At 30.8% G+C, this 15,405-nt stretch overlaps 1 protein-coding gene across 5 annotated transcripts in view; it reads left to right on the plus strand.

The window, feature by feature from the left end:
• LOC143052383 (cilia- and flagella-associated protein 337-like) overlaps window positions 1-15,405 on the plus strand; it is a 49,009-nt gene that overhangs the window by 27,865 nt on the left and 5,739 nt on the right. For all 5 annotated transcript variants that reach the window (XM_076225389.1, XM_076225390.1, XM_076225391.1 and 2 more), the window contains 11 exons: window positions 408-572; window positions 2,268-2,383; window positions 3,466-3,721; window positions 4,325-4,387; window positions 4,769-4,934; window positions 6,080-6,214; window positions 8,205-8,356; window positions 10,101-10,166; window positions 11,341-11,470; window positions 12,050-12,168; window positions 13,015-13,138. In XM_076225389.1, the coding sequence (XP_076081504.1) occupies window positions 408-572; window positions 2,268-2,383; window positions 3,466-3,721; window positions 4,325-4,387; window positions 4,769-4,934; window positions 6,080-6,214; window positions 8,205-8,356; window positions 10,101-10,166; window positions 11,341-11,470; window positions 12,050-12,168; window positions 13,015-13,138 (1,492 nt within the window). The remainder of the gene's footprint in view (window positions 1-407; window positions 573-2,267; window positions 2,384-3,465; window positions 3,722-4,324; window positions 4,388-4,768; window positions 4,935-6,079; window positions 6,215-8,204; window positions 8,357-10,100; window positions 10,167-11,340; window positions 11,471-12,049; window positions 12,169-13,014; window positions 13,139-15,405) is intronic.

Below are 15,405 nucleotides of genomic sequence, written 5' to 3' on the forward strand. Positions count from 1 at the left end.
TGGCCGGGTGTTACCTTTCCTCGTCAATTTTAATCTAGCGTCGTACTACAGTACATGATATATAAGGCATGGAGATGTTATTTTTACAGATTAGCTAAATTATCTATAGTAAAGGATCCTACAAATTAATGTAAGATACAGTCACAGAAAATAATTATATTTATAAGTACATCTGAGTCAGTGACAACTCTACAACAGATTTATCCATATATATATATTTGTATACTGTGTTTCCTAAAATCTCAATAATTAATCCCTTGCGTTTGTCCGTTATTCAAACATTGCAATAATAAAGGCACACAATAGTTTGAATTTACAGTCATTGAATCTTAAAATAATTTAGGAATTACAATAAAAGAATTTATATTTTACTACTTATGTTTATCATTTAGTTTTCTCCATTTTAGATTATAAGTGTCTGTCAGCAGGGAACCATGATTGTATGGATGATTGATACAGGTCAAAAGGTCAAACAGTTCAACAATATTCATGGTACATCAGAAGTCACATGTTTAGCTCAAGATAGTTTTGGCTCCAAAATCTACACAGGTGGAACTGACGGTCTAGTCAAGGTAGGTTTCATGTTCAGTTAATGAGAGTCACAAATCAGGCTGGGGTCTAAAGGACTGCAACGGTGAGGGTCTAAGTAGGGTTCTAACTCAGTTTGTTAAGGGAGGGTCAAACATCTGGGTGTGACCACCCTTAAAAAATTCTTTGTTTGATCTTGCCTACCCATGCCTTGTAGGGTTTTGTAGGAAGGTAATGATTATTTTTAGTTGCAAACAACATAAGTTACAAGTACTAGTCAAGAAAATGATGTAAGAGCACGAAAACACTTTTGAATAAAATTGGAAATGATTACGTTATCAAATTTTTCGGGTAAGCTTCTTTTTAGGTGGATAGGTAATTCCAATTTTACTTTTGGTCTGAAGTCAGAATGCAACAATGATAAATCTGACTTTTTATTTTAAGTTATGTCCAGTTTGTATTCAGTGATTATAGGCCTGGCTACAAACACCTTCACATCCATTATCTATCCTGGTGGTTTCTTGAAAGTAACTTTTTTCAACAATTGCAATAATAAATGCATGCAAAGTTATATGAATTTACAATAACTTTCAGGAAATTTTATGTTAGAAATACAATACTAACCTATGATGATACAAGTAGAAGGAGTGGCTGCTTATGCTCATTCTATTGCATATTATTTCTGAAATCATTTTATAAAAACATGCTTCATAATAGTATGGAACTTTACAATTAACCTTTCAATTTGCATGGTTTTTAGCAGTCTTGATGTTTCAAAAAAACCTGAAAAATTAATTATGAATAATATGGTACGATTAAAACATGACATAATTGAAACAATCTTATGTTCATTTCACTTAATCTGATACAGAGCATACAAAGTAAAAATAATGAATACAAGTTTACAGTAAAAGCACAAAATTTAGATACTGTTTCCAAATTCAATTAAATTTCATTTTTAAATTTTAAAGTAGAGTTACTTCCCCTCCTATATCATTTTTTCTTCTTTTTTTTTTCTTACAGTTATCATACTTGTATTTATATTTTGTATAAATGACAAGTGAATTCTATCTGTTTATAATCTTAGAATAGTTTAAACCTGTTGATTTTTCAAATATAGAATCAAAATTTTAAAAGGTACAATAAAATTATATACCATTTTCTTAAACCTTCAACAAAAAGTAACATATTTATAGGTTTCTTTACAAAGGGATGGTACAGACTGCATACTTTGATGGATACAGTGGTTTCAGTCGGAAGTACCATCCATTAAAATTGTAATGTCTGTGTTTTTGTATTTTAAATTCAAACCAATGTGTGAAAATGCTGCATGTCAGCTACCACAAACCTTCTGTCTATACATGCTCTACAAGTGCATTGTAGAAGAAGTAATAGATTATATATTTTTTTTATGTTTATCAAATGAAAAAGTTTTGCTAAAGACACATTTTACATTTGGTTAGAAATTTGTGACATATTTTGAAATTGACTTTTTAAGAAGCAAAAGATTAATAGAATCTACACTGGAAATGGGGATTGTGTCAAAGAGCCAACAACCTGACTAAAGGACATATAACAGCTGAAGGCCACCAATGGTTCTTCAACACAGCACAGACCCATTTCACAGTTATTAAAAAAAAAGTTCATTGAAAAATTGCTGCTGAAAACTTAATTTGATAAAAAAAAAAAAATATGAGTGAAAATGGGATAAATTGTAATATATACAAAATATTTTTTAGGAATGGGATTTTAATGGTCATTGTTACCACCAGTTGGAGTGTGCTGGTGGTCAGCCTGCTGACATTGGTCAAACCTTAATACTCAAAAGATCTGTAGTGTCTGTAGGATGGACAAAGTGAGTTCAAATTAAAATAAAATGAGATGTGATTTGATTTCAATTTTAAATTATATGAATGAAAAGAGATACTGAAGATTCAATTATCTTTGTGAGTATTAATTTTCTTAAATTAAGGAAAACTTACATGTTCGTGGATATTTAATTTCATATTGCTGAAATCTGCAAAGTAGCCTAAAGGAAATTTGTATAAGTTGAATATATTTTAAAATTGTGGTTCATCTTTATCTAGGAAATCCATAAACATTGGTATCCAACAAATAATAATGCATCCACAATACTGGGTATACTATATATGCAGAAAAAGATTGAGTATTTTGAAATTAATGTAGCACTTACCAAATCATTTATCTCTTTAGAAATAGATTTTAAAAAAAAAGCAAAAACTATTATGCTAGTCATTACAGCATTCCTAAATGTTAGAAGAACAGGATTTTGTTTGTGTGAGTTCTGACAAACATACAATTTACTCAATATCCATACCATTAGTTGCAATGCATGGTTGATGTTAAAAGTTTTCCTGTAGAATGTAACCTTGTGAACAAGCAGGTTCATCATGTCACTCAGCTTGTCAGTCTAGTACAAAGCAGGGTAAATAGATATAGGAAGATGTGGTACGAGTGCCAATGAGACATCTCTCCATCCAAATAACAATTTAAAAAAAAGTAAACCATAATAGGTCAAAATACAGCCTTCAACACGGAGCCTTGGCTCACACCGAACAACAAGCTATAAAGGGCCCCAATATTACTAGTGTAAAACCATTCAAACGGGAAAACCAACGGTTTAATCTATATAAAATAAAAAAACGAGAAACACCTATAAATTACATAAACATTACAAACAACAACTACTGTACATCAGATTCCTGACTTAGGACAGGTGCAAACATTTGCACCGGGATTAAACGTTTTAATGGATCCAAACCTTCTCCCTTTTTCTGAAACAATAGCATAACATCACAACATAGAAAAATACATGGTAAATATTCATATTAGATTAACAATCTTTTTGTCTTGAATATGCATTTAATTTGTGGTGTGTCAAGCAGTCATCGCTCAACTTTTCATTTTGTTTTTCAGATACATTACACTATTCCGTAATGCAGCGTTTAGAGAGCATCATGTTCAACCATCAGATTGGAAAGGAGGCCAGGAACACGTAGAGGATATCTTATGCATTGCTTACTCAGGACCTAATTTGCTTGCCACAGGATCTTACGACGGGGAAATTATTGTGTGGAACCTAGGATCAGAACAAGTGTCAAAGAGACTGAACGTCAGATGTCGTAGAATTTTGTTGAAAGGCAAAAGCAATGTTGGTGCAATGAGTCGTGAGGTAGGTTATTTAATAAATAAATAAATGAATTGAAAGTTGCATACAAATTTGATTATATTTTAGCAGGGTTGTATGTATAAACTAATCTTAGGAATCGGAAATGGGACATGTATTATAGAATTAAAACAAAGCTGGCACTTTTTTTCATAACTGCAACACTAGTAAAACCAGTTTAAATCCCTTGAGGCCTCAAGATATTGAAAGAATTACACTGGTATTCATATTCATGTTCAACTTTAATTACACTCTGGTATCAGTTTTATGCAATGTTTGTCAAGTCAAAGATTTACATACCTGCCAACTGGCACTATTTGTGGGGGATTTCCCCCATGAAGGCTCCAAAAAAATTATTTTGAAAGATGAATTTTGTCCATAATTTTTAACAAAACAATTTATTTTAAAATGGCCATAGGCTTGTTAAAGTAAGGAGAAGCCAAAAAAACAACTTTAAAATGTATTTGAAGGTCCCATTGAAGGTTTTGTAGGACTGCAATAGCCATCTTGCACGTAAAACCCCCATGGGCATCATGACAATTTGGCAGGTATGGATTTCCTGTACTACTGGGTGTATCAGTTGATAATTAAATTTCTTTATATTTTCAGGCTACACATATGTCAACAAAGAGTCGACCGAGGTCAAGGGCTTCACAAAGACAGGAAGATTCTGTAAGTTTAAAGAACAATATAAAAATTAAGAGAAGTGGTTTGTTTGCTAATGAGACAATTATCCACCATGTAGTTGTTTAAGTGAGTATGGTATAAGCAATTATAGGCATCAGTATGTTCTTCAACAATAGGAAAATCCATACCATATAGTCAACTATAAAAGGCCCAAACAAGATAAATGTGAAATAATTCAAATGAAAAAACTAATGCCCTAATTTATAACAAAACAATTTACGAAAAATTAATAAGTATGTTGAAAGTTTTAAAGTAAAGTGACATTAAATATGATAAAAAGACTATAAAGGCCAAAAAAACTTCTTTCTAAGTGTATAATATAATTAATACTTTCATATTGTGATAAGTCATAAACTATATTTTCAGAATGACTTTGGCTATGCTGTAACGAGGTTACAATTTTTAGAAGAGAGAAAGCACCAGTCTGCAGGGGGCGGAGCTAACTTAGTTAGTTGTGGCGGAAATGGTTGGGTCAGGTTTTGGAATACAGCTAAATCAGAATTAATGGCAGAGTTTGTTGCTCATACACATGGTAAGTACACAACAAACATGACCTCATTTAAACAAGGGAGTATAGAAGATACCAAAGGAATATTCAAATTCATAAGTTGTTGACAAACTGATACTCCATGGCAAAAAAAAAAACAACCAAAAAACCAAATAATACAGAAAACTAAATACTGATTATAAAACAAGAGGTTATCTCAGATGCTCTAGAAAGATAAGCAGATCATGCTCCACATAGGCAGTGTTCTGCATTAGATTTACTTAGAAAAATCTACAATTATTTTACAATTTTTTTTTTTGTAATGTGTTTATTGGCAAAGAACTACATATATATATAATAATAATAATAATAATAATAGTAAATAAGTTCATAGTACATCAGCAAAATCGAAACATTAGTACATAAAGTTGATATTTTGAATCCTTCTATAAACGTATAATATTAATAATAATAATTTTAAAAAAGAACAGAAAATCTTAATCTGAGGTAGCATGGATTGGGTAGATATTTTTTTTTACGTGAAAGTTAACTTATAAAATCATTCTATTAGTTGGAGCCAGGGGTTCCAGCAGGTGTACGCTCTTTGCAATGGTTTATTTTTATAAAATATTATTTTTTTCAATAAACAAATTTTTTAAGGCTACACTATTTACTTGTCCGCATTTTTTTGTTTTGTATATATAATATTTAGTTAATAGTATTATGAGATTCTTATGTAGTTTTTTTTGTGTTTTTTCTAATATCCCAAATAAGACAATATCTAAATTAAGTGGTAGTTCAATTTGGACTTTTGAATATATCCATTTATTAAGTTCTTCCCAAACATCAAAAACTTTTGGACATGTCCAGAATATGTGTTCCATAGTTTCTATTGAGTTCGTACAAAAAGTGCTACAATTATTGATTAAAATAACAGGACTGAAAGATTTGTAAAATAATTAGATGTCAATCATTTTTGGCTAACCGTTTCAGTAAGAACTTTTTAGATGCTAGTAGCTTGAGCTAGACATTCTTTACAGTTTAAATATTTGAAATGCTTGGCAGGCCTGATGGTTAGATTTCTTAAAATTTGACTATATGGATTGGAGAAATATATCACACTTGATGCAGTGTTAGAATCTATATTTATTAGCTAATTATGCATGTACATGTATTGAACTATCTTGTAGCTGGTAGTATAATAATGGCTATTGATGCACAGAACAGATATTTAGCGACAGGCGATGTTGATGGTAGTATCAAAGTCTGGGACATCAAAGAATATTGTTTACATCAGCAAGACGAAATTGTAACAGCACCACCTAGTAAGTATAAATATCAAGGGCAAATAAATATATTAAAACATAGTTGTAATATAAAGTTATTTCCAGTACACACATTCTTAAGGTGGTACCTAACACTACAGGGAGATAACTCTGTAAAGTCAGTTAAACGTTGTGTTGTAAAAGGAATATTAAGCTTCTCAATGATCAAAATTAGTGTTTGTCAAACTGCTATATAACCAGTGTATTTTTTCTTACAAAATGGTGGGTTCAAAATTTTTGAAATTTTTATATTTTTGTTAAAGGGTCAAAGTAAACACTTTGACAAAATCTTATAAAAATTAAACAAGCCAAATCAATTTTAGTGAAAGTGTTGGGTACCACCTTAAACCACATTAACAATGAAATCAAATTACTGTGGATTCATTTATTTGAGATGAAACCAAATTTCGTGAATTGAGAACAAATTTCATTTTCTTCAAAATTTCATATCAATATTTTGCAAAAGTCTGAATAGAAGCCTATAGGAGACTTGTACTGGGTTTAACAATAAAATTCATTCATTTACCTATACCCTCAAAATTAATGAAAATTGATTTCCAATAAATAATAATAAATGCACAGTCATTATTTTTTAATATAAATCCTCTTTTTGATATATTAACGTGCAACAGTGAGACAATTTTTTATGCCCTGCTCAGGCCTGCTGTACTTGATAAGACATAATTATTACTGGATAGAATAAAATGACTTCTAGTGGGCGAATCTTTTTTCTAATTCTTAATCTAGGGCACTTTCTGGAGTAGTAGAATTTTTTTTTTTATATCTTGGGGTTGGTCAACTGGGATTAAAAAATGACAACCTCCAACATTCATGAATATTATGTCACCTTCCTTAAAATAACTGCAGTTATACAGGAGGTTAATTGTTTGGTTGTTGTCATATGTAATCTCTTTCAGCACACTTATATAATTCATAGTACCCAGATATAACCACTGTCTTATGTATTTTAACCCTTTCCTCCATTGAATTTATTGTTTTACATACTTGATTTGCATAGGATTTTTTTCAGTAAAAAAAAATTGTAAGGTTTAAAGTGTTCATGAATTGTGAAAACGAATATTTCATCAATGAATTTGAAGTCAGATATTCTCATGAATCTCCTTTTCATATTGGATACAAGTCTGATGCAGACATTTTGGAGTCAAAGCGTTTCAACTGAGGTACTACACAGGCGTCATTATGGAGTAAAGGGGGTGGCGTCAAAAGGCGTCATTATGGAGGAAAGGGTTAAGAGGAAAATTGATATTCCTAGTCATTTAAGCTCAGACAATTTAGAACTCATCTTGACTACTGTTTAAAGATAACTTGTAAACTGTATTATAACATATTATACATGTAAAACTGTATTATAACATATTATACATGTAAAACTGTATTATAACATATTATACATGTAAAACTGTATTACAACATATTATACATGTAAAACTGTATTATAACATATTATACATGTAAAACTGTATTATAACATATTATACATGTAAAACTGTATTATAACATATTATACATGTAAAACTGTATTATAACATATTATACATGTAAAACTGTATTACAACATATTATACATGTAAAACTGTATTACAACATATTATACATGTAAAACTGTATTACAACATATTATACATGTAAAACTGTATTATAACATATTATACATGTAAAACTGTATTATAACATATTATACATGTAAAACTGTATTACAACATATTATACATGTAAAACTGTATTACAACATATTATACATGTAAAACTGTAATGTAACGTATTATACATGTAAAACTGTATTACAACATATAATACATGTAAAACTGTATTACAACATATAATACATACTGTATTACAACATATAATACATGTAAAACTGTATTATAACATATTATACATGTAAAACTGTATTATAACATATTATACATGTAAAACTGTATTATAACATATTATACATGTAAAACTGTATTGAACTTCATTATTTCAGAGCTAAAAAGTCAGTTCCAACCTCATGTAGATATGATTAATACGTTAGAGATGTGTGAGCGTAACGGTAGAACTTTAGTGATATCAGCATCGTCAGACTGTAGTGTGGCAGTGTACGACTTCTTAGGCAAGAGAATTGGTGTCTGTGGCCAGGTGAATATGCTGTTTTACTTAGTGTAGATTTCTACCGCCATACTTTTGAATATTAGCATTTTGGCATATAATGTGCATAAGTCAAGTACTAGTAAATTAGAAATGTAAAAAAGGGATGGAAGATACCGGTAAAAGGGAGAGTAAAACTCATGAGTTGAAGACAGACAGACAAAATTGTGACAAATGTCGGAAAAAAATTATGAAAAGATTAACAAATACAAATACAAAGCACTACATAAAATACTGAGGAACATAAACCTGCCCAATGTACCTAAATTAAAATGCCATTTAAAAATACAATAGATATATTAAGATGTGGTGTGAGTGCCAATGAGACAACTCTCCATCCAAATAACAATTTAAAAAAAATAAACCATTATAGGTCAATGTACAAATGCCTTCAACATGGAGCCTTGGCTCACACCGAACAACAAGCTATAAAGGACCCAAAATTACTAGTGTAAAACCATTCAAACGGGAAAACCAGCGGTCTAATCTATATAAAATAAAAAAAACGAGAAACGAGAAACACGTATAAATTACATAAACAAATTACAACTACTGTACATCTGACAGATTCCTGACTTGGGACAGGTGCAAACATTTGCAAACATTTGCAGCGGGATTAAACATTTTAATGGATCCAAACCTTCTCCCTTTTTCTGAAACAATAGCATAAAATCACAACATAGAAAAACACACATTAAAATATCAATTGGCAGGCTTAACTAATTACTGGGTTGAAAATTACAAAAATATTTACTATGATTAAGTCTAAGTCAAAACTATAATTCTTTAAATAGAAATAATTGTAAAAGTTGTCCACCAATTAAAAATCCTTATCTGTTCAACCAATTTTTGCAATTTTCACAGCTTTCTAAATATTTTACTTTAAGTTTTAACTTCAAAGAAACAAGATATATCCTGATCTGTACATGTATCACCTTTTTACATGCCAATTGTCAACCCATGTTTAAAGTCTTATAAGAAAATTCTGATCTTGAAAACACAGGTACTACCAAAATGACTCCGGGTTTTCTGGAAATCTTAAATAAGTATATTATGTAGTGCATTAATCCTGATTTTTTTATGCAAACTCATAGACAAGTGAATTTTGGCTTAAAATGGTCTAAATATTTTTCCCTTTCACCAAAAGTTTCATTTCTGCAAATTTGTTGGTTAGTTTAAGTAAACAATGTGTTACATATTGTTTTTCATTCATTTTTTTTATATAAATAAGGCCGTTAGTTTTCTCGTTTGAATTGTTTTACATTGTCTTATCGGGGCCTTTTATAGCTGACTATGCGGTATGGGCTTTGCTCATTGTTGAAGGTCGTATGGTGACCTATAGTTGTTAATGTGTCATTTTAGTCTCTTCTGGACAGTTGTCTCATTGGCAATCATACCACATCTTCTTTTTTATATAATGACATCAAACGCACTATTTTGTGTCAGAGTAGGGCTACTTTTACATACATTCTAAATTGGAGGGAGTAATTGGTGGTCTGACACCTAGTATATCTCTCCTACTCATGAGGGCTTAAACTATTTATAAAACATGCCATGAATCCTGGATTTTGATGTGGCTCTCCAGATATGATCCTCAACCAACTCCAAATGAATGATTGCGGATTTTTCATTGACACAGCCATTGTAGAGCTGCAAAATATAACCACTGAATTATTTGTGTATGTTAAGCCATTGTTTTGAGCAATATCATCTTATTGTCAAAATTGATTATTAGGAGGAACATTGGAAAGTTGAACAATTTGATCCAGCAGAAGAAATAGAGGAAGAGGAAGAAGAAGAGGTAAGTGCTAACCTCCTCCCCAAAACCTGTTTGATCATTTGATTTTTTATGCCCCACCTATGATGGATGGTCTGTGCGTCCAGCCATCGGTTCATTCACTCGTTCATCCATCTGTCCCGCCCCAGATTAAAGTTTTGGTCGGGGTAGTTTTTGATGAAGTTGAAATCCAATCAACTTGAAACTTAGTACACATGTTGTCTATGATATGATCTTTCTAATTTAAATGCCAAATTAGAGATTTTCACCCATTTTCACGGTCCACTGAACATAGAAAATGATAGTGTGGATGGGGCATCTGTGTACTGGGGACACATCCTTGTTTTTAATGGAATAAAGTAAATGGGGATGACATGAAGTAAGGGATATGGGAGAGAAGGGGAAAATCGAATTTAACAACATGGGAATACGCTAATCAGAATTTTTTTCTTTGTGCAGATTATTTCAATGTCATATTGAGTTTTGTGTGATTTTTGTACCAATTGATTTAAGAAAAATTGAAGTTATGTCTCTTTCAATGTTGAATATAAAATATTTTAATTGTAAAGTATGGATGATAATTTTGTTTCCTGTGTTAGTTTATTTGATATTATGTCCATGTAATCAGAGAGCTTACAAATAATGGGTACAAGATTTTTGGTGTATAGAAAAGAGGTTTTGTTTCTTTTACAATTTTTATGAATCACTTATGAAAATAAATCAACATGAATATATAACGGATTGTGCTTTTTTCATATTAAGTGCTAAAAATATTATCATTCCCTGTTTGTCTTCTTTTTCTTATCAACAAATTATCCGTCTTCCTCTTGAAGACTAAGATATACAACTTTTTGATATCTCTGCCGCATATGGAATATCTATTGTGGATTCATAATTATTCTTAGGATACCAGTTTTCATGGATATCAGGTTATAAGTAAACCACAAATTTAAAAGATCAAAACAGTGCAAATTTGATGTATGCTTGCATACAAAAATTAGCCAAACCACAATATAAAGTAACAACAAAAATTGGAAAAAAAATCCATTAATCCATGAAAGTTGGTACCCAAGAAATGGAATAAGTCCGAAATCGAATAAGTCCACAGTAATTTCCGAAATGAACCTTTTATTACTATCCATTTTCATTCTTATGCAAATTTTTCATAGATTTTCAATAAAATTCATATGTAAAATAGGAAGAAGAACAAGAGGAGAAAGAGACAGAAGAAGAGAAACCATTATTGGAAAAGGACTGGAAACCAGATGAAAGAGCAATATCAGATTTACAGGGATACAGGATACATGTCTGGGATACTACTATTCTAGGTATGGATTGAGACTTAGGGACACAAGTAATTTAAGAATTGGTCCCAAATATGAAAAATTGACAAACTAGGTATGCATCAATAAAAAAGCAACACAATGACACAATCAAAAGTCATTTGGACTTATGCATAGTCTTTAACAATAGACTAGCATAAAAGACCATCAAAAGATTACTTTTTACAAAAATGAAATGCAACATCCAAGCCATTTTTTCAACAAAAGCATAGTAAATTTCGAAATCTTTGTTATCATAATTTTTTTTTTTTTTTTTGCAGCTTTGTATACCAACATGATCCAATTTGTATACAATTTCAAAATAACTATTTGAAGATTTTTCATTGGTCAGACATTCAGGCATTAATGTAGCCATAATAACAAATAACGGTACCAATTTTTCTGCACCAGAGACATTTTGACAATACATGTCTCTTCAGTGATGCTAGTGGCCAAAATATTTGAAATCCAAAGCTTGTATAAAAGATGATAGGTCAGTACGTAGAATATGATAACTTAATATCTTAGATAACACTCGTCCAAAAAACATGCACTTCACCAAAATCAGTTGTTCAATTATTTTAGGAAAAGAATATCAAGAAACAAGAACAAAGAAAAGAGAAAGAAAACAGCCAGGCAATATTCCAGATTTACCGTACCTCCATTGGGAGAGAACAGGACAAGCCCCTGCTGGACCATACTCTGTAAGCTAAATCACAATCATTCTGTTTTTAATTAAGACTGGAATTTACTGCAACTGTATTTTCTTTGAAGGCACTTTTTGGGTAAATATTTCATGAAATTCAATGAAAACCTAATGGTATTGACTTGATGTCTAAATCTTCCAAAGTTGATCACTATTGAGACACAAAATGTAATGTATTGATCATAAGATTTTAAACAACCTATCCATCAACATTTTCAGAAATCTATCAATGTAATATATGCTCAGATATTCAAGTTACAAAATAATATACAATTTGTCAAGAATATTACATAACTTTTGCAAGTTTCAAGAATATAATATCTGTTCTAAAAGAGGGGCAAAAGATACCAGAGGGTCAGTCAAACTTGTACATCAAAAATAAACTGACAACGCCATGGCTAAAAAAGAAAAAGACAAACAGACAAATGATAAAACACAAGACACAACATAGAAAACTAAAGACTAAGCAACACAAACCCCACCAAAAACTGGGGGTGATCCAGAAGGGTAAGCAGATCCTGCTCACCAGTCACTGTTAAAATCATCTTTATTCATACAATACAATGTTTATTTTAATTCCCACTGATAAATTAAAGCAATTTTTATCCCTCAGTGCTGGCAAGCACTTTGATTTAAAGTCCCCCTATCACTGACAGATTTTGTCCCTTTTTAAAGCTAAAATATGTTCTATACCAAAATACCCTTAGATATTTATATGCAATTGATTCAAAGACACCCAGATAACTTTTTCTAGAATATCCTAAAATAGAAAGTCTATCCTAAATTTATACAGCACTTTGACCTTCTGTTTAAATTTAGTTTACTGTAAATTTTGTTTTTGTAGGCATTGGAAACAAAAGATTTACAGGACTTGGAAAATTTGAAAGTGTCCAAACAAGATTTTAATTATGTACCTAAACGTAAAGATAGTCATTTGAGACTGCCTAAACTACCTAATCTTGTTGATAGTAAGTATTTGTATAACAAAATGTGTATTTGCTTGGTTGACTTACTGTATCTCAGAAATTGTGTATAATATGATTAATATTTGTGCAATGAATGTAGTTATGATGATTGTTTAGTGTCATGGCTGTCTTCTTTTTTTATTGAAAAGTTTAATTAGTTTTCTCGTTTGAATTGTTTTACATTGTCTTATCTGGGCCTTTTATAGCTGACTATGCAGTATGGGCTTTGCTTATTATTGAAGGCCGTACGGTGACCTATAGTTGTTAATGTTTGTGTCATTTTGTTTTTTTATGGATAGTTGTCTCAATCATACCACATCTTCTTTTTTATATAAACATTGTTCTTGTTTTTGCCATAAAAATATGAAGAAAAAAATTGCATTTCTATTATTTGTAGTTAGTGAAAAAATTCAAAAGAGTCAGTTTGACTGTAAGAGGGACCTTTATAACAATTACAATATGCAAAGAGCTCTATTATATTTTTACATCAATTGCTTGAAGTTATGGGTTTGGTCACTATTTGGGTTAAACCAATGACTTAAAAAAAACTATTTTGATGCTCCTTAGCTTAATACACAACATTAAGGTTAATTTTCTTAATTTCATTTTGATCTTTATGTGTTAATTCCCAATCTCAGGTTACACGTACCACTGAGAATGATTTGTTTGTGTCCAGTAGAGTAAGAACATCATAACCTCATAAGCTAACATCATTGACGTTGTCTATAAAAATTGTGATAAACAATTAATATATGGTATTTAATGCCCAAAAAGGCACAAGCCAGGGCAGACCGTGCAAGGGCTGTATAAAGGAGGAGGACAGGGGTACGGGAGACAGGGAGAAAGGGGGTAGGAGAAAGGAGAGGAAGGCTGGGAGAAAGGAGAAAAAATAAAATATCTCTACTTTTAAAAAATGATCTAATATTTCAAGAAAAAATATCTCAAAAGGAGATGTTTTATTCTAATGGGAGAAAGGAGAACGGGGGTAGGAGAAAGGAGGAGAGGGGTGGGAGAAGGGTACCCCCCTGTCCTCCCCCTCTGTATAGCCAGTCAAGGTCGTTAAAAACTTCCATTTGGTCTTTCATATCGTGGAAGTTTAATTTCTTGTCCTTAAATGAGACTGTAGCAGAAAAAATCCCTCTAGTTTTCAAACTATAGATGAGCTATTATTCACTTGCTTTAGAAATTAAGAATTGAAATTAAAAAGCAGGGGTCAAATAAATTATTTAACTGGATTATTATCATTACAATTTAAGAAAAGCGAAAACCCAGTTCTGTCTTTTCTGAAAGGAATGTAAGTAAACTGGTTTTGGGGCGACACAAAACTGGGAATAGTAACTTATAACTGCAACTCTGTACTTCAATAACCTCATCTTCCTATACTCATCATTACATCAGACAATTATAGTATCAGTTTATCAAATGACAATTTCACATCTGATGTTAACACAGGGCTATGTGAGTCATAAAGATTGGTACTTTTGAAACATTATAATTTTGTAGTATAGTATCACTAAGTGAGAAGATCTATAAGATTGAATGGATAAAAGTTGAAAAATAACTTTGATATTGCAAATGATTGTTACTTAATCATTATCATGTTTTCAAATTAAGTATTATTAAAGTTATGTATATTATAACTAAGTGAGAAGATCTATAAGATTGAATGGATAAAAGTTGAAAAATAACTTTGATATTGCAAATGATTGTTACTTAATCATTATCATGTTTTCAAATTAAGTATTATTAAAGTTATGTATATTAATACCATAGTTAGTACAAATTTCATAGAATTTCTCTCTGCTTCACACTTTCCATTCACTGGTTGGTACTTTTTGCACATGGAACAGGATGGACATTCAAATGACTGTTTCTTAATAAAAAAAAATGGAAAACTTTGAACAAAAAGCTTGAAAAACTACTTATAATAATGAATACAAACTAAATGGAACTGATATTTTGCTCTTTTACAAAACAAAGATTATATTTTAATTGGTCTACACTCAAACAAGTATCACATTTTAAAAAAAAATGCTGTCTTTTTCGGTGTGACTGTCAAGGCTCTGTGTTGAAGACGGAACTTTGATCTATTGACACACACAATCATGTGTCTTTGTTTTACAACAACATAACAACAGGTATACCTAACTTAAAGTTAAATAAAAATTATGATCAGAAAGTTACTTCTTTACTGCCTAGGATATAGCTGATGAACAAGTGTAGGATAAAATAGATAAGAAATAGCAGCATGGGAGAATTTGTTGTTTAGT

The sequence above is a fragment of the Mytilus galloprovincialis genome, chromosome 11 (assembly GCF_965363235.1).
Source record: "Mytilus galloprovincialis chromosome 11, xbMytGall1.hap1.1, whole genome shotgun sequence".
NCBI classification, from domain to species: domain Eukaryota; kingdom Metazoa; phylum Mollusca; class Bivalvia; order Mytilida; family Mytilidae; genus Mytilus; species Mytilus galloprovincialis.